Source organism: Eulemur rufifrons, chromosome 3 (assembly GCF_041146395.1).
Source record: "Eulemur rufifrons isolate Redbay chromosome 3, OSU_ERuf_1, whole genome shotgun sequence".
NCBI classification, from domain to species: Eukaryota; Metazoa; Chordata; class Mammalia; order Primates; family Lemuridae; genus Eulemur; species Eulemur rufifrons.
The window spans coordinates 86256943-86279417 of NC_090985.1; the positions used below are offsets into that span (position 1 = coordinate 86256943).

The 22475-nt window shown below is 40.2% G+C and overlaps 1 protein-coding gene across 2 annotated transcripts in view; it reads right to left on the minus strand.

Moving 5' to 3' along the window:
- Positions 1-21039, minus strand: part of PREX2 (phosphatidylinositol-3,4,5-trisphosphate dependent Rac exchange factor 2) — a 276900-nt gene extending 255861 nt beyond the window's left edge. For both annotated transcript variants that reach the window (XM_069465531.1, XM_069465532.1), the window contains exon 1: positions 20601-21039. In XM_069465531.1, coding sequence (XP_069321632.1) covers positions 20601-20741 — 141 coding nt within the window. In that variant the 5' untranslated portion in view covers positions 20742-21039. The remainder of the gene's footprint in view (positions 1-20600) is intronic.
- Positions 21040-22475: the final 1436 nt, after the last annotated feature.

Here is a 22475-nt window from a genome sequence, read left to right on the forward strand (position 1 = left end):
GAGGCCTGGGTAAAGGGGTATATCTAGAGACATTTAGAAAGGGCATTAGGGCATTGAGACTGGTAGGATAGGGATGAAAGATAAGGAGACAAAGATGACTTTGAGCCAATCCAAGGAGACCAGAGAAGGCCAAGTATAGAAATGGCGTAGGAAGAAAGAGGGGTTGCATATCTTCTAAGAGAAAATGGTGAGTTCAATGTTGCACATGTAGAGTTTGAGGCAAAAGTGAGACATACAGTGCAATGTCCTTTATGTAGAAGACATGATCTTAGGACTCAAGCTTTTAACTGGGGTGATATAACTGAACGTGATTTATGTAAAGGTAATTGCAGAGGCCATGATGAGTTGATAAACTTGCTGTAAAGAATAAAAGTTATATAAAAAGGGAATGAAAAACTAAGAAATGAAGAACTGGAAGAAAGGAGGTAACTGTAGAGTTTCATCAATGAACCTAAGGGAGGCCCTTAGGGAAGGGAATTTCACAAAAGTCACATTGATGAACATTGCCAGGGAGGTGAAGCTCAAAATCGGGACAGATTATGAGACATGGGTAAAAGATGATGTTGAGAAAACTTTATGAGTCTTTCTTCTAAAGAGAAGGGTCAGAGCCAGGCGCGGTGGCTCACACCTGTAATCCTAGCACCCTGGGAGGCCGAAGCGGGAGGATGGCTTAAGGTCAGGAGTTCAAGACCAGCCTGCGCGAAAGCGAGACCCCGTCTCTACGAAAAATAGAAAGAAAATGGGCCAGGCAACTAAAAATAGAAAAAGTTAGCCAGGCCTAGGGGCACACACCTGTAATCCCAGTTGCTCGGGAGACTGAGGCAGGCGGATTGCTTGAGCCCAGGAGTTTGAGGTTGCTGTGAGCTAGGCTGATGCCACGGCACTCTAGCCTGGGCGACAGAGCGAGTCTCTGTCTCAAAATAAATAAATAAATAAAATTTAAAAAAAAGAGATACAGAAGCATCAGGAAGCCAGGTTGGGAAATAGTTGAGAGAGGGCGAGAAAAGCAGTAAGTTCAGCAGTAAATACAGCAATGTAGTCAAGGAATCTATCTGAAAGCTTTGGGAAAGAATTTACACAGCAGCTCTAAGAGGCCAAGAGAGTTAGAAGAGGTTTTACTCATACTTCTCAACACCAAACACACCTAACTATATCTGATGGCATGGACAGAAAGAAATTAAAGTTACACGTTTGTTCCTTATTCACATAGAGGGGTAGTAAGTTGTGTGGAGATCACCAATGGACTTTATTACAGAAATGACTACAACCAGAAATCAAGGGCTATTACTCTCTCAGCCAAAAGTAAAGACATGTGAGCCTCTCAAAGCAGTGAACTTTAATTATATCTTTAGAAATAAGGAATAGATGAAAACAAAACAAAACCATTAAGGAATCTTGCATGAAACAAGTGGCTTCACATAAATCAGTTTCTTGCATTTCACATCTCCCTTGGCATACATATGCTTATGTTCACAAATTGGCATTTAGAAAATAACCCTCCATATCTCATCACAACAAAGAACTTTGGAAAATATGTCAGCCCTCCATGGGAATTCTCTAAAGACTTTAAAATATTAATTTCTACAACATCCTTATTTCCCAAAGTAGCAAACTTCCTACACCACTAATTACTGTTGTCTTATTGCCTTGCTCAGACACATGCAAAATGATTTGCTGATTGCTTTCTTCCTAAGTTAAAGCAAAATTTTAACTATATCTTTTCCACTACCAGCATTTCTCATTACTATTGAAAAGTATTATTGAGTAACTATTGGATTTGATATCTTATAAATGCAGTATCCTAGTGCATTTCAGTTTTCTTTAGCTTCCTCTTCGATGTTTACTTACTTCCTGGTTTTATAAGTTAATTTTATCAGGGCATCTCTTTTCAAAATTCATTCTATTATCAATATTATGTACTTTTTAGGGGCATACTGGAAAATATTATTTATCTCAATCCTTGATTGATATGTCTACTATATTAATGCCATTTATTCATTCTCCCTGTATTTCTCAACCCTACCTACACATTAGAATCGCCTAGGGAGCTTTTTAAAAATACTGATTCTTGACTTTCCACCCACTCTCCCCCCACCCTGAGATTCTAATCACGTTGGTCTGGAGTAAGGCCCAGGCATCATATTCCCTGCTGATTTAGTCTTTCCGACATTTGTTGGGCTTAAAGGGCTGATCTCTCTCCAGTCTCACCTGTGCCCAACAGAGCCAGTCCTATACTCTATTGCTAAAAGCCTGCTTCCCAAATGACTCTTTCTGAATCAAGGCTCAATTCGGTGACTCCCTTGCTCAAAAACCTCACGTAGCTCCCCATTGTCTGCTAACTTAGTTTTAAAGTACTACTTCTGGCATTCAAGGCCATCCGCCATCTGGCCCAGGCTACACCTTGATCTCCTCCTATGTCACTCTACACCCCGACGCTGCTACTCTATAGCAACTCCTCAACTGGAACATTTTAATCACTGTTCTACAAAAGCAAAACCATGGAAGGAGACAACCTTTCCAACAATTCCCAGCAAAAGTATAATCTACGCAAAAACCACAGGCCTTTACTCTTTGTTCCTGGAGCAGTAGATAAAAGCGAATCTGTCTTCATTAGGCAAATTAGTATAAGAATAATAATTGCAAAACAGCTCACATAGTGCAGGCTCTGTTGTGTCAACAGGTGGAGGAAGGGAGCCCTGCACCCTCAGGTTCTGTCCTGACTCTCACAGCTCTGAGTAGGCTCCTATATGACAGGAGTTGTATCAGTCGTAGAAGAGGAGAATGATTTTCTTCTAATTTATTTCACATTTCTTACTCTGAAGTCGAAAGAGGATTACCTCTTGATCAATAACTACAAGAGCTACTAGTGTGAGAACTCTAACTCCAAGTATTTTGGTGTATTTTCCCAAACTTGCAGCCCAGCAAAATCTCTGTAGGAGGTTGGTGGGGCTGAGAACTGCAAAGTCAAATATTAGGCTTTATTTGTAAATTGGTTCCATCAGAGACACAGAACCATAAAAATAGATTAGGGGTATTGTTATTTTTACTGAGATAATTAATACCATGTTGTTGAAAGGCTGATGATCATTACAATATTTCTACACATGAATAGGAGTAGCTCGCATTTGAGGTTTTGGTGTTTGGAGTTTTTATTGTTGCTTTTTGGTGTGGGGCAGAAGTTTGATGACCAAACTGTATCTGAACTTTACACTATGAAATTTAGTTTCTAACTAAATGAAATTTAGTTTCTAACTTTACACTACGAATTTACTACTATGAAATTTAGAGGCTACGACTCTAAGAAACAGATTAAGATCTGTTTAGATTAACGGATTATGATTAACCTCACTTTCAACAAGTGTTATTCAAATATATACCATCAGGTTAATAAAGAAAACCACTTTGCACTTTGGTTTCTCAAAATGGGGATAGCTGGCCAGGCGTGCGGTGGCTCACGCCTGTAATCCTAGCACTCTGGGAGGCTGAGGTGGGCGGATCGCTCAAGGTCAGGAGTTCGAGACCAGCCTGAGCAAGAGCAAGACCCCGTCTCTACTAAAAATAGAAAGAAATTATATGGACAGCTAAATATATATATAGAAAAATTAGCTGGGCATGGTGGCGCATGCCTGTAGTCCCAGCTACTCGGGAAGCTGAGGCAGAAGGATCGCTTGAGCACAGGAGTTTGAGGTTGCTGTGAGCTAAGCTGATGCCACCGCGCTCACTCTAGCCCAGACAACAGAGTGAGACTCTGTCTCAAAAAAAAAAAAGAAAAAAAAAAATGGGGATAGCTGATTTCTCTCTTACTATTCTTCCATACTTCCAGAATCTCTAAGCAAATTATAACAACAGCATAAACAATCAAGGGGAAGAAATATCTAATATACTTGGAATTAGAATAAATTGAGCTATATAAATTTTAACTATATGGCCTTCAGCCCGAAGTCAGACTGAGGTGATGGGCAAAAGATTCTCCAACTCTGTTCCTTTGTTTAGAGAAACCCATTTCACCTGTGCACACCTAGACTGCATGTGAGCTCGAGAAATAGCCTTCTGATGTGTATACAGTGGTAGCAAAATGAACCCCCTGACCAAAATAAATAGCACTATTCAAACAAGCTGTCAGGAAGGCTTTCAAGCTTTTCCTAATGGTTCCATCTCCAGATGAGACCAGACTTGATTTATTAAGGAAGGTCCTGGGGGCTGGCAAGTGTTCTTCTAAATTATACAATAGTCATAAAACATTAATAAACCTTCCCAGGTAGAAAATGACTAGGGGAGTAACTGTTAATATTAATATAAACAGACTAGCTCAAATGATTAATCATCTAAGGAAATAAGTTTAAACGCAGTCAAAATTTACCTCTCCTTGGGTTACAATTATTGGTCCCAATCCTTATTACTAAGGGATCATCCATCCCTCAAAAGTTATCACAAGCCTAAAGTGGACATTCTAAGCTACGTGGTCCGTCCAGGAAATGGGTCAGTCCTCTGCCAGAGGATCCTGCACATGACAGGTACAGAGAATGACCAGCCAGAGTGCCTCCAAAGGGGCTGGGCAGCAGGAACCACATTTCTCCGGCCTGAAAGAGGGCAGAGATCTTCTGCAGCTGCTTCTTGGGCTCTGGCAGTCACAGACCACAGAGACCTTAGCTAGGTTAACCCTTGAGCTTGGTTCCTTTGGTGACCCTCTGCCATGATCAGACATTAGACCAGACTCTACATGCAGCGTAGCTTCCCACTGATAACCCCAACCAAATTCACTGTGCTCTTGATTAACCAGCACCACCAGCACTCAGGGACCCCTGGTCAGACCCCGGCATGGTGACCCCAGCCACAAAGCAGTCTAATGACCTGGATGGGCAGAGGGAGGCAGAAAATCTCAATGCCTCCAAGAGCTCCTGATGGACTGAAAATTTCATTATAGCATTTAAGGGTTGTTATATATCTGGTTTCCCTCCTAGCCACTGTATCCTGCATTATTTCATTAGGCAAGTTGTGCCTCTAAAGCTCCCCATATACACTCTGCATTCCTGTGGTTAGTTTGGTGCCACGGCTATTAGCATTAAGGCTGACTTTGTCCTCATTTTGTCAGATGCACACCACAGTCAAATCCAGTTCCATTGATAAAGGATAGATAAGAAACCCAGGATTTTCCTTATTTTGAAATAATCAGGCAGACAAGTCACAAACAGCACAAAAGAGAAGCGAATGGAAAAGATTTCAACTTTCTGCGGTGATTGTGTTTGCACTTCCTTTCAACCTTTATGATGTATTGGCCATAGAAAGGTCCCCTTCAAGAGAAAAGGAAAAGGAAAGCACACAACCTTATCAAAAAATACAGACAGCTAAATCCCTTCCCTTCAGTTATACTTTTTTTAAAGCCTAATATATACTAAGTATAATTATTCACCAATTTCTATTCTGAAGTTGGTAATGACGATAGTAATAAATCCGTTTCCCTTCCTTTATGCTATGAATTCAGTGAACTGAAGAATGAAGTTCCACAAAAAAGGCTGTTTAAAAAGTATCATTTATAGAACTAACTCCGAAAAAAAATGTCAGCACGAGAATTCGAGCTCCCAGACTCTTAACAATTAGGCAAGAAGCAAGGCCCCTGGATGCTGAGGAGAAAGGGAATATTTTCCACAGTCCTTAAGTGACCTCTCCCCTCCCCAGTCTCTGGCAGAGGCTCCCAATGGCACTTCCTAGGCCACAAAGGGGCTGCATCCAGCTGTCCCCAAGTGTCTCAAGGGAGTCACTCCTATAGGGCCATCAGAGAGACAATACCATAGGAAGAAAGGGGCAGGGTTTACAAGGTCCCTTTGTCCTTCCTACTCCCTCTCAGGGAAAAGCCTTAAATGAGAAAAAATGTCTGAAAGCACTTCATACCTTAGCTTTTAACTCACGTCTCGGATTATCTAAGGCAGCGACCCTAAAACTGCCTTTAGATGCGGCTGCACATTCAAAATCTCTGACTCCCACCCCCACCCCACTTGTTCAGTGCTTCAGTCCCCTGGCTGCTAAGGACGCTTGATTTCCAGCAGAAGCTTTTCAGCCAATGGAGCTCACGCTGTCCCCCACCTGTGACAAATTCTAACGTGGCTGCCATTCCCACTGGACACAGAGGTGCTGGGGCATGAAACCTCATTGACAGAACGCCCCGCAAAATAAGCCCCTCAATGATATAAACAGAACAGAGTGAGGTAGCGTTATTTTTAGTATATGCCTGTTACATATACTAAACATATATGCCTGTTATGGTAAAGTCAATTTACTAGAAAATGACAGCTAAAGAATTATACTAGTCAAAGCCAGACATCTTTATTAGCAATGTACGTCTGGGTTTATTACATTGAAGAATTAGACAAGAAACTTGATTGGCACTTTCCTCGTGGAGATTGTCTGTTAAGGTTAACAGTGAAAAAGAAAACTTACTTTCAAACATTTTCAGAGATTTATAGAAAGAAGCATGACAGAAAAGAGTGAATGTCTGCCTTCTCTTCCCATATAAAATGTCAAAACACACATAAACATTCCTCTTTTCTGCTTCATTTATTCTCCTGGGCATTTAAGACTAGCTAATATACCACATATTTTACTCATTTCTCTTGCATCTCCTGGATTAGAGTCAGAGCTCATTGAAAACAAAGATTTTTCATTCTTCTCAGGGCTACATCCTCTGATCCTAGAACAGTGACTATGGCACATAGTAGGAGCTCAGTAAATATGCCTTGGAACATTAAGAATAAAAATATCTGGACTCTAGGTTTCCAAAAACAATCACTGCAGAGAACAAATCACAATGCTGAGCATATGAGAGACATGATTTAGACTGACCTGACCCATAAAATACACAATGCTGAAAGTAAGGTTTTGCACAAATTAATGAAGTTGGTTTTGGATGTGAATAAAAAATCACTTTAATTCCATTTTGTGGTAATTTTTTTTTACAGATTTTTTAGTTCTGTATTATCTGTAAAAAACAAATTATTGCAAATTTCACTTAACACATATTCAATACTAAGAAAAATTATAGAATATCATAGAGGGGTTGGAACTTTGAATTCTGACAGGCTGGAAAAGAAATAATTCATAAGGAAGATATATAGTAAAATATAGTAAACCTACAGGCAATTTTGTTCTTTAAATCTAACTAGCAGACTTTTCCTTTTTTTAGAAATATCCTAACTATCTAGATCTCTCATTAAGATTTGCCTATATGTTCACTATGCCATTAAAGTTGAATCTGACCCAAAGCCCTAGATATAGAAATGTGTATGTTTAAAATTGAGGATCCATTCAAGTATCAACTAAGCTATCAAATTTTCTGACGGTCTAACTTATGTTCCTCATAATTAAGTCAACCTCAAGTATGAACTAATAAAAAATTAAAACTTAAATTTCAAAGAATATTTGCTATTCTTAGAAAGTTTCACCACACAGAGAATATCCAATTTATACATGAGAATTACTAGCTCACTGAGAAATATACAGGAGAAACATCAACTTTGCATATTTTAATTGAAAGTGATGCTCTTCTATTCATAACATGATTCCCTTTTGGACCCAAAGATTATATGATTGTGCTAATTGTCCTTGCTAGAAACCGAGGAAAATGCCCCTATCTATATAACATGGTCCATTTATCAACCTTCATTCCATGACCACCAAAATGCCACTTATTCTCCCTTGCATAGCCTATCAAAATAAGTAGGTCTGGCAAACAGAACACTCTTAGGAATAATGATCATTTTAACAATGGATTCACTTCATTTGCGTTTAAATTACATTAATGCTTTCCAAAGCAATCTATGGAATATCCGTTGAATGCAGAGCAGGGAACACATTTTGGAGAGAAGTATCCATTGAACACAGAAGAAATACACACATTTTGGAGAGTGTATGTATTTTATGCACACACACACACACAGACTAATTATATATATGCTAATTTTATATTTACACTAATTTTACGTATATTTGCTCAAATAGCTTGTAATTTAATCATATATAGAATAACCACGTGAGCTATACTTTAACACAAAACCAAGGGTTCAAACCTGTTAGGAAGTACTGTAAATATAAACAGATCCAAAATGATCCAAGAGGAATTATATCAAACTGAAAATAGTATCAGTAATGATGTATGTTAACAGATACACCAATGGGAGAACTAAGGGTGTCTATTTTTAAAAGGTTCACTGTGTTTCCTTATTTCTCTGAGGGGAACTCCTGACGACTGGGTAATCTTTGGCTACTAAGTGCTTGCCTGGCTGTGACCCCGTCTTGGATTGACCGTAAGCTTCTGTTACCCTCTTGCTCTTCATGGTTTGCCTGAAATGAACTACTGTTCCTTCCTGGCTGCTGGCTTCTGTGTACTTCCGGAGTGAACAAGTTCTGTGTCCTGGTTCCAACATCTGCCTGGGTTTTCCTAGTCCTGATTAATCATACCATTCCCACAATCCAGAAATGCCCAGGCCAGTGAATCATCAGCACAATGTCCTAGAACAGCTGCACGATGGATCTACTTAGAATCCCTACTCTCCCATTTAGGAACTGACCGAAGTGTCCTCAGGTGTGAGTTACAATGATCCAAGCCTTGAAGGCAGTTGTACATTGTAAGTTATATACAAATGTGCAGTTATATACAAATACACAAATATGCAGTGCCTAACACATTACAAGCACATAACACAAACAGGATTTCCATTGTATCCTGGAAAATTTCTTTCCGAAAACTTTAGAAAAATTTTTAAATTACATAAAATTTTCAAATCCCCTAAGGTTTTTCTGTAATGAAAGCCAATGAAAAAAGAAGAAGAAAAGAAAAACAATCTTTAAGGGAGCTCTGCAGCTCTTATAAACTTACATGAAGAGATTGACAAATATTAGATGGATTTGTCTGTGGACAAGAATATATTCTTTAAAGGGAAAAAAATCCAAATTATATTTTAAATTCAAGTTACAGTAAAGGGATCCAAGAGTTAATATAAATGATCTTCTGAGGACAGGAGACTAAAATATCAATGGATTCAAAACGTGGCAGAGACTGCTCTTTGCCCTTCAATATTTATTCTCCACATCTTTATTTCTGTGTACAACTCCCTAAGTTTCAGCAGGGCACATGGTTATCCAACCAGTCAGCATATTTCCCAGTCTCCCTTAGCGCTGGGTTGGCCATCTTACAAAGATCTGGCCACGGGATGAGAGTGAAAGTGATGTGTGTGATTTCTGGGTCACATCCTTAAAGGGAGCACTTGCCCTCCACTGTGTCTCCCACTGTCCATCCCCCTGGGGCTGGAATGTGACAGGGACACTGTCACACATTGTAAGTTAGCTTCAACAATATGGACAAGAACAATGTCCTACTGTATTGGTTCCCCCACCGTTTCTGCCCATTGGAACCACCTGGAGAAAATACATAAAATACTGATGCCTGGCTCCCACCCCCACAGACTCAGATTTAAATGGTCCCAGGGGATGGCAGGGCAATAAGATAGAAGAAATGGGGTGGGGGGGATCTGTGAATGACCCAATGCATCTGAGCTGCTTACTCCCCTGAAACACTTAATTTGGGCAACATTTAATCAAAAAATTAAATAACCAGAGTTCCAAAAGAGGACATAAAAAAGGCCGTGTTGATTACATACAGCTTTCCTATTCACAAACAATCTTTTTGCATTGTTTAAACTACTGTTATTTGGTCTCAGTTAAAGCAGCTGAACAAATATCCTTACAAATATACATAATAAACACAAAAATTCTGGCCTTCAGAAAAAAGAATATGTAAGTAGAGGTTAAAACAAATACTGTTCTTTTTCTAAAGAAAAAACTAAACTACACCTATAGCCAAAAGAGAGTGCAGTTTTAGCATAATCCAGGGATATCATAGCTGAGCTAGAGAAGATTTATTAAAGAAAAACTAAAAGTAAACTAAAAATATTAGGAGTATTCAGTTTAACAAGACAAAGGCAGAAAAATACATTAAAGTTGGCCAATTCATTAATGGTTTGCATAAGTGTATGGGGACTTGGTATCAAAATGTGATGATTTTAGGACAGTTAAATAAATATTGACTTATCTTGCAGGTCCATTTTGATAGGACATAGATTAAACTACTTTAATAAAGAAATGATCTCCTTCTATTCTGTTGCACTGTCACCCTGAACATGCGACTTCCACTTCATGGTCTAAAATGGCTGCCCCATCACCTGCCATCACATCACGATACCATCCAGGGAGAAGAGAGAAGGAAAAAAGAGTGCATACTCCTTCACTACACGGGCACACCTTGGAAGCGACCCACGCCACTTCTACCCACTGCCCAGAACCTATATATATGCTCACACTTATTTGCAAGGGAGGCTGGGAAATGTGGTCTTAAACTGGTCAACCACGTATGAAGCCAAAACTTTTATCACTATAGAAGAAAAGCATATTGGGTAGTGGGGGCAATTAGAAGTCTCTGCCAGAGGTTTTATTATGAAGAGGAACAAGAAAAATTGAGATAAAGTTTTATCTAGAATACTCAAAATAAATTTTATAAAAATATAAGATATCTAGATAAAAATAAATTTCTATATAATATATTAAAAATATTAAAGTTATATGAAGTCAAACATGACATCGACATAGATTGTAGAAAATGAAAGCCCCCGTCACCCCTATCATTTTACCTCTGGGAAAATAATGAATTATTAAAGTCATCTTGGAATATGTGGGGGTGGGACTAACATTTAGGTCAATTAGTATAGTATAATAATGCCTTTCCATAGACCTTTCCCTAGTGCTACTGGCAGAAATAAAGCTTTGGAATGGGAGATGTTATTTCTGGAATCCTAAGATTTCTTTCTTTGGGGCAATAGTCTCAAATAAGAAAAGGCTGGAACTCCAAGGGAGCATGAAAACAAGGCCAAGTGGAGGCATTACAAGGCATCAGGGAAAACATCAACATTTCTTGCACAATCTCTGAAAATGTGTCACCATCCATAAAGCCTCTCCTACTGGCAAGAAGACAACTTAAATAGATAATTAAAATAGCACAACTGGCAAAGCAAAGTCAAACATAGATCTCAACCCTTATTTGACTCTCTCAGAGAAAGAAACAAAGTTTTAAAATGAATAAAAATGTTTACCCATCCATAGTCTGTATTGCTATATTTTTGCTATAAACCCAGAGAATACTTTTATATCAGTATTCTAAATTTAAACAGCTGGAGTCATTTCTTAAGTATAATACAATTTAACCTTTTCAAATGAAGGGCTTGCCTTTTAATGGAAAGTATGCATTTCGCATTAATGACAGAACACAATGTCCTTGGCTTCGACATTCTCCAGTGGAATAGGCCCTTTTTTGTACACTATGCTTAGCTATATGTAAGGCTAGAATACCACAAATTTATTCAAGAAATCAAACTCTGAAATCATCTTTACTAACTACAAGTATTTAAAAATCATAGCCTCAACTTGATCAATTTTCTTATAATTATAGTCATTTAATTCTTAGAGCAAATGCAATAGGATCATGAAAATGGGGAAAAAATTTTTTAAGTAGTTTTTATTAAATAAGTCAGGACATGAATGATTAAGCTTAATACCATGGGAAAAGTGACCCAACTACACTTTTAAGCAATGAAACATTTATTAAGGGATGTTTTTCCTGAATTTTTGAATGTTTGAGGCAACTATAATGTTACAAATCAAAGATGATCTTGATTTTAATATAGCAAATAAAATTTTTAATAGATTGTAAATTCTTTGACCTACAATTATAATATAAATCAAAGATCTTGATTTTAATAGTCAATATAATACTAATAAATTTAAATAATATTAATAAATTTGATAAATCTTTTAATAAATATAACAAAAATCCATCTCATGAAAAGTAAATATTATAAATAAGACTTTTAAAGAAATAATGCAAACAAAAACTACTTTTTTCTTTTTTTTCCAGATAGGGCCTTGCTCTGCTGCCTGGGCTGGAGTGCAGTGGCATCCCTATAGCTCACTGCAACCTCAAACTCCTGGGCTGAAGCTATATCTTCCTGCCTCAGCCTCCTAAGTAGCTGGGACAACAGGCGTGTGCCACCATGCCCATCTAATTTTTTTTTTTTTTTTTTAAGTAGAGACGGGTCTCACTGTTGCCCAGGCCAAAAACAATTATTTTTAGGTCAAATTAGTAGTACTCAAAACACAGAACTAATATTTTTATTTCATATGAAAACACAATGCCAAGTATATAGTAAAAGAATACTTAATAAAACACTGTCAAAAACAAGTACTGAGGCCGGGTGTGATAGCTCACACCTGTAACCCTAGCACTTTGGAAGGCAGGAGGATCACTTGAGTCCAGGAGTTTGACACCAGCCTGGGCAACATACCAAGACTCCATCTCTCCAAAAACAAAATTTAAAAAATTAGCCAGGTGTGGTGGTACATGCCTGTAGTCCCAGCTACTCAGAAGGCTGAGGCGTAAGAATGGCTTGAAGCAGGGAGTTTGAGGTTGCAGTGTGCTATGATGACACTGCGCTTTAGCCTGGGTGACATTGTGAGACTCTGTCTCAAAAAAAAAAAAGAAAAAGATTGTGAAAAAAATGAAAGCACACCAAAATGTTGATAAATCGATGTTTCTTTTTTTAGTACAATGACTGATGTGTGCCTTAAATGTAAAATGGCAGTTCCATACAATTTGCACCGTGGTTTAAAAAATGACTGTCATTATTTCCAAGATTTGAACCTAGTCATACTAGCTGTAATAAACGAGATGTGCTTACTTCTCTATTTTAACTTTTAAATTTACATGATGCATTAAAGAAAGTCACATTTAAAAGAACAATTGTACAAAGACTGTCACACATGCAGCCTCAGACATCCAAGTTCAATTCCCTTTTCTGCCCCTGAAAGTGTATGTTCGAAATCTTTACTATTCTCTTCAGGGCACCTCGCTCTCAGCAAGAACAAACAACAAAATGAAAACAAAACAGAACCCAGACAGAAAACCAGAGTTCAACTTCACAGAGGAAGAATGGCCATCAAGAAGAAACCTCCCTGCTTCCCTCTCCCTCAAGTGGCCCTTGGCCCCACCTGTGAGGTTCTTCCAGAGGAAAGCTGTCCCTCCCCTGGTGGCTCCCAGGCCAACCCCTCTCCTGTATTCCCAAAGGCTCTCCAGCCTCCTCAGGACTTTCTCTATCCATTGAACCCTCCCTCATGCTTCCAGGCTGAGAAGAGACAGGGGTCAGGACCCAGCTTGGTCCTGGGTGGGACCCTGCACGTGCCAGGCTGGATCTGTGAGGTAGAAAGACAGGAGAGGGAGATAAACTTGGAGTGTGGGGAGGGAAGAAGGGAGAAAACACTAACTACCCATCAAGACTTTACCTACAGAAGCTGATTTGAATTGTAGGCTAGCCCTGTGGGATACTGTCAAATGTTTCCAAATATGAAATGAAGGCATAATAAAGAGGCTATGTAGTTTGCCCAGAGTGACACAATGTGTTAGTTTCAGTGCCAGGATTTTAAACCAGGTCATCAGAGATTCCCTAACCCATGCTCTGTGTCACGCAGGTCACCTCACTGTCTCAGTTTGCAGTATTTCTTTAAAACTCTTACTTATAAGATTTAGTTCTCAAGAGATGGACTTTGTTATTTATTAAAATATTTATTACATTTATTACAATTATTTAAGTTTTAATTTAATTTATTAGAATTATATTAGCTATATTAAAATCAAGATCTTTGATTTACATTATTGTTGCAAATCAAATTGCTCATTTTCAGCCTTTGCAATGACGTTTTACTATGGGAATGTTCCACGGCAGGATGGCTAGGTAAATTTTGCCAAAAGCCTACCTTGCCTCTTAGTGCCACGGGGACACTCCCTGTGGTTTCCCTGAAGATGCCATTTGCCTTCCACCGTGCTCTGTTGTAGCTGCTTTAATTCCCTTATTGTCTCCCTCCCCTTGGCTATCCTCATCTTCCTTAATCATCCCGGGACAAAATCATCCCCTTCTGTTACTAACCTATTTTTCTCCTTGCATTTAGCACCAAACTCCTTGAATAGTTTCTCCATCTGTCTCTACCTCCTCAGCTTCCACTCACATCTGAACTCGTGCATACAACCTGGCTTTTGTTCACACGCGCTCCTGAAGCTAAAACCCCAGTGACATTCTGATTGCCAAATCCAGTGACCCCTCAGTCTTCACACTTCCTACTTCTCCAAAGTTCTGGCACTTTCAAGAGACCTTTCTTCTGGAGCCTAGACCCTTCCTTGGCTTTCAAGGTGTCACTCTCCCGGTTCTCTGCTTCAACCTTTGATGGCTCAAAGCGATCTGTGGCACAGTCCACTCTTCCTCTAACTTTTACATATTGGCTTTCCAACATCTTACCCTTGGTTTGGAGGTTTTCTTCCTCTAATTGTTCTCCTTGTGTCATTGCATCCACCTGATGGCTGCAACATATATGATCAATTTCTAAGTCTTGCACTTTTGGTCCAATTCTTTCTCAAGCTCCACATTCCTAGCTTCAAATATCATAGCAGAATTTGTGGCTCAGCTCAACATGTTCAAAACCAAATTCATTTTCCTTCTCACCATCCTATGTTCTCCATTCTGCTTAAACCTCCACTTCTAAATGAAGTAACACAAAATATTAAAGGTTCCACCCAAGAAATGCCTCACAGTTGATGAGTGTTTGGTTTTTTATGGTTTGGTTTGAATTATTTGTTTTTTTATCTTCTACATTGCTTCTACCTTAGAGCAGACATTCTATATTTCTTAACCTGGTCCCACGCAATAACAGGCTCCTAGTAGGTAACCAGACTCCAGTATTTGTTTCTCAATCCTGTCAACAGAATTCCCTCTCTACGAAACAAATCTAATCTCAATAGCTACTATTTTTACATTAATGTCATCATATTATCGTAAGGTAAAATGATAAGACTGTTTTGGCCCCCAGCATGCCAGGCTCTGCCACACCAAGGTCACACTGCACACGCTGCTCTTTGGGGATGGAGAAATCTCCTGCCAGCCTGGCACACTCCTCTTCATCCTTCAGGAGCCAGCTCTGTCATCACCTCCTCCCAAAACTTTCCTTGACTCCTTGACTGAGAGAGTCCCTTAAAGCCTCCATGCCACTTTGCTTGTGACTCTGCTGTTGTACTTCCGACACAGATTTGTGATGATCTGTACTCTTCTCTTTCCCCCAATAAATTATGAGCTTATTATGCATAAGGCCACGCCTTACTTCTCTCTGCATCTCCAGCGCCCAGCATAAGCTGCATTCATCTGCTCGGACTGCCACAACAGAATACCACAGATTGATGGCTTAAGCAGAAATTTATTTTCTTAAACAGAAATTTACTTTCTTCTGAAAGGTAGGGGTCCAAGATCAAGATGTCAATAGCTTTGGTTTCTCCTGAGGCCTCCCTGCTTGGCCTGCAGATGGCTGCCTTCTCCCTGTGTCCTCCCACGGCCCTTCCCCTGTGCGCACTCATCCCTGCTATCCCTCTGTGTCCAAATCTCCCCTTCTTTTAAGGACGCTAGTCAGACTGGATGAGGGTCCACCTTAAGGACCTCATTTTAACTTAATCGCCTCTTTAAAGGCCCTATCTGCAAACGCAATCCTATTCTGAAACACTGGGAGTTAGGGCTTTGACATATGGATCTTGCAGGGGGACATAACCCAGACTGTAACATAAGCCTTCAGCATAATGTGTTGAATCAATTCATCTTGGCCTGGAAGAGTCAGGTCATGCCTGAAAAAGGTTGTTTTCAGATTCAATCAAAGTCTGCTTTGTTTGCTTTTGCTTTGTTTGCCTGTTTGTTTGCTCATGAGCACCTGCTATTTACAAAGCACCATGTTTAGGCCAAGAAAAGCCCACATAGGAAGTCAACGCACAGTCCCTGTTCTCTGGGAATTTACCAACTAGGTTAGTGGCTTTCTAACTGCTTTTGCAAAAGCACAAATCAGAGGAAGGTGGGGCCATGCTGAGAGAGGCTAGGGTGGAGAGCATGAAGCCATAAAATTCAGCTTCCCCTCCCCCGCTGCAAGGGCCTCTGGAACTCCAGGGAGCACGATTTGAAAAAGCAAAGAGGTACACATATGTTAAGCCAAATCAGATGGTTACTATTCAATTGTTTAGTGTCATCTGTATGACACCATACCAACTATGGCTGTGGCCAAATTGAATATAAAATTTTCTCACTGTCTTAAATTCAACTAACTGAGCATTTACAAGAATACTATGAAAAGGGCTACACTGACAGACCGGAAATACAAGAGGAAGAAGCAAAGAACAAACTCAAAGACTTAGAGGAAGGGCAGAGGAGAATATAACAGAAACAAAAATTACATCTAACAAAGACTGATATGTGTGGCTCTCTAGAACAACTGCAGCATCAGAGGAAATATCAGTAATTACTTATGGACCCTCCTATGAGCCAGACACTGGATCAAGACCAATGCAGCAACTTGGAGAAATGCTGTTATTCCCCATTTTATAAGTAAAGGAAAAGGGGCTTGAGAAGTTTAGGAATGTGTCTGAAGATATATAGTAAATTAGAGATAGGACTCAAATTCTAAGGTATCTGAGGCCAAAGCCTGGACAGGCAACACAATTTTAAATGTTTTGTGTATGACAACATATGTCGCCCAAAGTCTTCATCTCAATGTGCCAACAATGTGGAACAGCCCTGCCATCTGGCTTGCCAGGAACAATCCCAGTTTACGTGCTTCCCCCTGTAATTATTAATGGTAATCCTTTCACTCTCAGAAGTGTCCTAGTTTAGACAATAAATTATATGGTCGTCCTGCCTCAATGCCACCTACTCACAGTGAAACTTACTAGGCCCAGAGTAAAATAAAAATGTGAGGCCCCTTGTTCAAAATACAGGAAACAAATGCTATTAAAGGTATTGAGATAGAAAGCTTTTTCTTTCAGGTATCTGTTCAGTCCCATCAAACTTCATTTGTAAAACACGAGTTCAAAGACAAAATTGGTAAGAATTTCAAGACAGCAGCGGCAGAGCATTAAACCGAGCACAGGGTGCTTCTGCCCTCAGATCCCTGGGCCCCCTGCACAGGACACACACCCATGAAGCAGGCCCTGGGTCTACCCTTTCTCCAGCCACTCACATGGGTCTGTGATCTTGGCTTGCTGTGTCACTGGTTGCAAACAGGAAACAGGCTGTAACCTACTATTGTCCAGACTTTCAACATTAAATACTCTAGTATGAGCTTCATAAAATCATTTCTTTAAAAGAAGTGTTTTAGTGTTATGTCTAACAAAGCACAAAATTTCATTTCCCAAGCAAAACAAGGACATAAATTTAAGAAAATTAGATCACACTTTACCATTTTATCTATGACCTAGAAATAATTAATCTAGATAGTGGAAGATGATCTCAAATGAAAACTTAGAATCCATGAGATCAAATAATAATGTGTTATAAAGTCTTTAATACCTCAGCACCTCATTGAAATCATGTTTCTGTTTAAAAACAGGTACTACACGTTGAATTTGAAAGGTTTTGTTGCATAAATTTATATGTGCTGAGAAAAACTGAAGAAATATCTACTATCTACTCAGATCAAATGGAAGAAAAATAGAAATCAGAATTTTAAGGATGTGTCCTTAAAAATGGGGTGGGAGGAGAGAGGATGGGTCAATTTATTGATTCATTCATTCATGCAACAAGCATCTATTGAGTACCTACAACATCATAAGCACTGCGCAAAATTCTAGGAAGCACAGACAAAGATATGCCCCTGTTCTCAAGCTTACAGATGGTCTAGTAGAATGAGATCATGGCAAACAAATACATGCATCAACTACTTTGGGTACTATGGAAGAAGTAAATATGGGGTAGAGTGGTTAGAACACAGGGAGCGCCTGGAGAGAAGTAACTGAGCCTTGGAAGCCCAATAGAAATCCGCCAGGTACAGAAGGGAGGCCCCAGGAAGAACAAAGGCAGATACGTGAGAAAGCATGGCCCACCATGGGAAGAGCAAGCCTGTCTAAATGAGGGCAGACAGCTTAAAGCACAGAGCTTTGTTCACACAAGTAGCGTGTGCCTGGATGGCAACTAGAGAAAAGGTGCATATAGGTTGATGTTATGGCATAGAGAAAAAAAGGCAATGTTCACGTACTGTCTGGGAAGATGCTCTTTCCTTAAAAGGCCAAAGAGTGGGATAGAGGACAGAGAGGACTCAGAAGTTAGAAAGATCTTAGTAAGAGAGTTTTCCCCTCCAGTCATATGAAGGGAAATAATACCATCTTGTTTGCTTATTTTTGGGCCTGTAAGTAATAATACGATCTTGGTAGAACCAAAAATATGTTTTCTACCTCTTTTACCTCTTCCTAATGAAGAAGATAAGAGTTATCTTTCATCCAGGTTAATGGCTTAAAGCAGTGACAGAAATGACTAATGACTACTCTAACAAATACATAAATTTGACTTAGGAATGGCCTACCAATTTTTGCAACAAATCTACCACTCAACTTTTTTAATACTACGGCTAATTTTTTTAAAAAAATTTTTGTTTGTCTCCATTTCTGATCATTTCCTTAGGATAGGTTCCTAGAAGAGGAATTATCAGGCCAAAGGGTTTGAATATCCTCAACACTCTTGGTACATGTTAGCATAGTCTAATATTAAAACTAGATTGACTACATCAACTGCAGGTGACTGAGAAAACTACATGGGAATTAAGTGTTACTATAAATAATACCCCCCAAAAAGAAAATCTAATAATGTATTATAAATAGATCTTAGTCTTTGAATGGTTAAAAGACCAAAAAGAAGCCTGAGTAAACTTTTGTTTAGGATGACATTCAGGTCAATTAGTGTGTTTGTGTGTGTAAACAAATATAGGCACAAATAATGGATAAAGAAAAGGAAAAGTGGAAGAGTTTATAATTTCTGAATGAGATAAGAGTGAAATCATAAGATGATGTTCTACTTGTAAAAAAGGAAAACACAATTTATTTTACCTAACTATACTAATAAGTTTTCCACTGTAATAATCAGGTGTTAGGATAAGAGGAAAAACTGATATTTTAAATATAGATCAACAAATTGGTCTTTAAGGTAGATCAGGTTAGCTATTTCTGCAAATTAGCATTCTGCACAATACTTTTTTCATATACCTTCAGAAAAAGTAACTACGTAAGAAATGATTCAGAGTCTTCAAAGGTCAAAGGACTTTGTTACCATAAAAGTTTCATGAAAGCCAAATTTAAAGCTATTAAAAGTTGAATCTCCTTAAAAGCATGCTTCTTTGACAATCATTGCTGTAAGGAAGTGTACAATAATTCCCTATATCACCAATTACCAGGATATTCTCAAACATCCGTACATTTCCGAAGAATGTGGCCACTGGGGGCTCAAGCATATTGACTTTGAGAAGCCAACCTGAGCATTTTACATCACTTGAGACATTGTTCTTTCCTTCTTGCCACAGCCAAGAAGTAAATTTGCTCTATCATGATTGTAAGCTGAAAGTGTACAGATTTCAGAACACTGAGCAGGCATTTTGGCATTGGAAACATTTTCCTTCAGACCAGGGTGGGCATGGAACTGGGTGCTGGCAGGAGAAACAAGTCAGAGGATTTGAGTGAGATAGCAAAAGCTTCCAATGATGCTCTCCCAGATATCTGGGTGGAGAGAAGCCAACTCTCAAATTCTTTGTCTTTTCAACAGTGAACAGGAAAAATCCAGCTTTTGAGCGATGTCTCAGAAGTTACTTGCATTCGATTTCGCCCCTCCTGCTCTAAAATGAATGAAAATATTCTCAAAGCAGACTTCAGTGAGTCAAGCAGAAACTTAGAAAGTTCGTGCCCAGTTCCACGAAATCCTGAAGTTGTTAGACGAGAATTTTATTACACCATTCCCCTGGGCTCAGTATGGACAGGGGACCAAGAGCTGAGCAGAGGACAGATTTAAACCAGGGGGGAGGAGATTGCAGGACTGGGATGGGGTGAGCGCCACATGTGGCTTTAATATCCAACAGCTGCTAGAGATCATAACCCCGCTGCTCTTTCTGTACCCCCCGACCAGAATCCTAAGTTTCAGAGATTATTATAACTAAAGGGACTTCACTGCCCTGTTCTCTGAGTAACGAACTCAAGCTCCAGCAAATTCAAAGATTTCTTTCTTTCTTTTTTTTTTTTTTTTTTAACTAAATGTACATGAATGTAGCAGACCGGACCTTTAACCACCAAGCCAAAGCTTTAGAACAAGATCTCTAGGGGAGGAAAAGATGGGGAAAAATTACACAGCGCAATTAAGCCTACCAGGGAGGGGGATAAAGAAAAGTGAGGGCAAATGGGGCAGCCGGCATTCCCAGCACTGGCGCCTTCTCCCGTTCGAGCTAACTTTTGAGTCCCAGAGCTCTCCAAGGCCCTGGCAACCCAGTGAGCGTCTGGGCTTCAGCAAATCCCGGCCAGGGTCACCGCGCCCGCGAGCGCAGCCTCGGCGCGCGGATTCAGGTGTCAGCGATGCCCTGACCGGTCCCCTGCTCCCCGCGCAGACAATGCCGCACGCGCTTCCTGCGGCCGCTCCGGGACCCGCGGTCCCCCTGCGTCGCCGCGCGGAGACACTCACCGACACCAGGAACTCCAGCGTGCCCACATAGTCGCGCTCGGTCTTCTGGAGCTCGCTGAGCACGCACACGCGCAGGCGGAGCTGCTTCTCCAGGTCCTTGGCGCTCTCGGCGCGGCAGTCCCCGCGGTTCTCGTCACTCATGGTGGGCGGCGGGACACGGCGGTGGTCGGCCGTGCTGCGCGCTGCCCCGCGCGCCCGCTACTGCCCGGCCCGGCGGCGAGGAAAGAAAGTTGCCGTCTCCGCAAAGTCCGCAGAGGGACAGGCGACTTTACATGCTGGGGAGAGGCTAGGGCGGGGGGAGGGGAGGGGGATCGCGCTGCAACACCCGCGCGGCAGGCGCGGGACTCTGCAGGGCAAACTCCCGGGAGTGGGGGCTCCGGCCCCGGCCCTGCGCGCCTGGCCCCGCTGCTCCGGCCTCACACGGCCCGGGCTGGAGGGGAGGCGGCTCCGGCAGCCACAGCGGTGACTTGGACATTAATCAAATGCTTTGTATCCATGTGACTCCGACCCTTTACCCTTCGCCAAATCTCAGGAAAAAGGAAACACAACCCTGGGAAGTGCTGCGTGCCAGCTAACTAAACACACACACACACACACAAACACACACACACTCAGCACTTGAGATGGGACTAATTGAAGGTTCCCAAACCTGGGAGCCACAGACTCCAAGACATAGCTCGAGGGGTGCTCCTGAGACTCCCGCCTATTGTTTAGCTTTAATGTGTTTTGTACAAATCCTGAAAGCAAAGAAACAAGTCCCCACGGTTACATAACTGGATGGGAACAAAAACAACCACGGTATTGACCCTCCCGCCTTTGAAAAGAAACACATTGATTTCTGGTTTTATTCAAGCACAAAACAGGTTTGCTTTTAAAACTCTCCAACTGGGAATATTTCAGAGGGCAGACACCCTCCTGTTTGCACTTGGAAAGTCAATTAGCATAATAAATGAAGATACTATGGGAAAATGACAGCCCCTGCCCATACAATACCGCAGATAAAATAAGCATCACCATTGCCCCGTGCTGTTTTGCATGTCTATAACTTTTTTAAACATCAAGATAGTATGTAAAGTCAAAGAGAGGCGAGGGCATTTGTGTCAGTTGTGTTTCTAAGAGCTATTGTGATTTAACGTGGTGTCACTCATTGAAAAGATAAAACTGTTGTTGAATGCTCATCAAAAAATAGATAATCTAAGGTTTTGAAAATGGAGAGAAGCACAGAGCATTCTTTATTTTAATGGCTAAGTTTATTGCCTTTTCTCACTTGGAAACAGAGCCAGGACCTACTAAGCTTGAATATTAGCAATAAATTTAACAAACAAAACAATCCATGTATGTTTTTGTGTTGCTATTATCCACATATATTTTTCAGAGTTGTGTTTTCCTACTTAGAGCAACTTCAAACAGTCCAAAGCTAATGACATTTAAATCAACTGAAGAGTGAATGGTTTCAGTGCAAGAAAGTGGCATGTTAATTTGTTCCAATAATTGAAAGACTTAACAAAACTCTAAAACAAAGATGCTTTCCACAGTTATTTACATTAAAAATAATTCTGTATCAGTTTTCCAGATGATGTCTTTTCAGAGCATGGTGTTTCAAAGAGGGATTTACTTTTCCTCTTATATTAAAGATATAATTTTTGAATGATGTATGTGGAGCTGATAGACAAGATGTGATTTTCCTCTTTCTTTTACATACCGCTATTTAGAGCTCACCAGGAGCAAAGGGCAAATAACAGTAGATGGCTTCACACTGTGGCAAAAGAACAAAGGGCAAAGAGCAGACGTCACAGCACCTAGTAAACAATAAACAAAAGGAACTAGAAGACATAGGAAGCAAGCGCACAATCAGTAATGAATGGGAAAATCAAA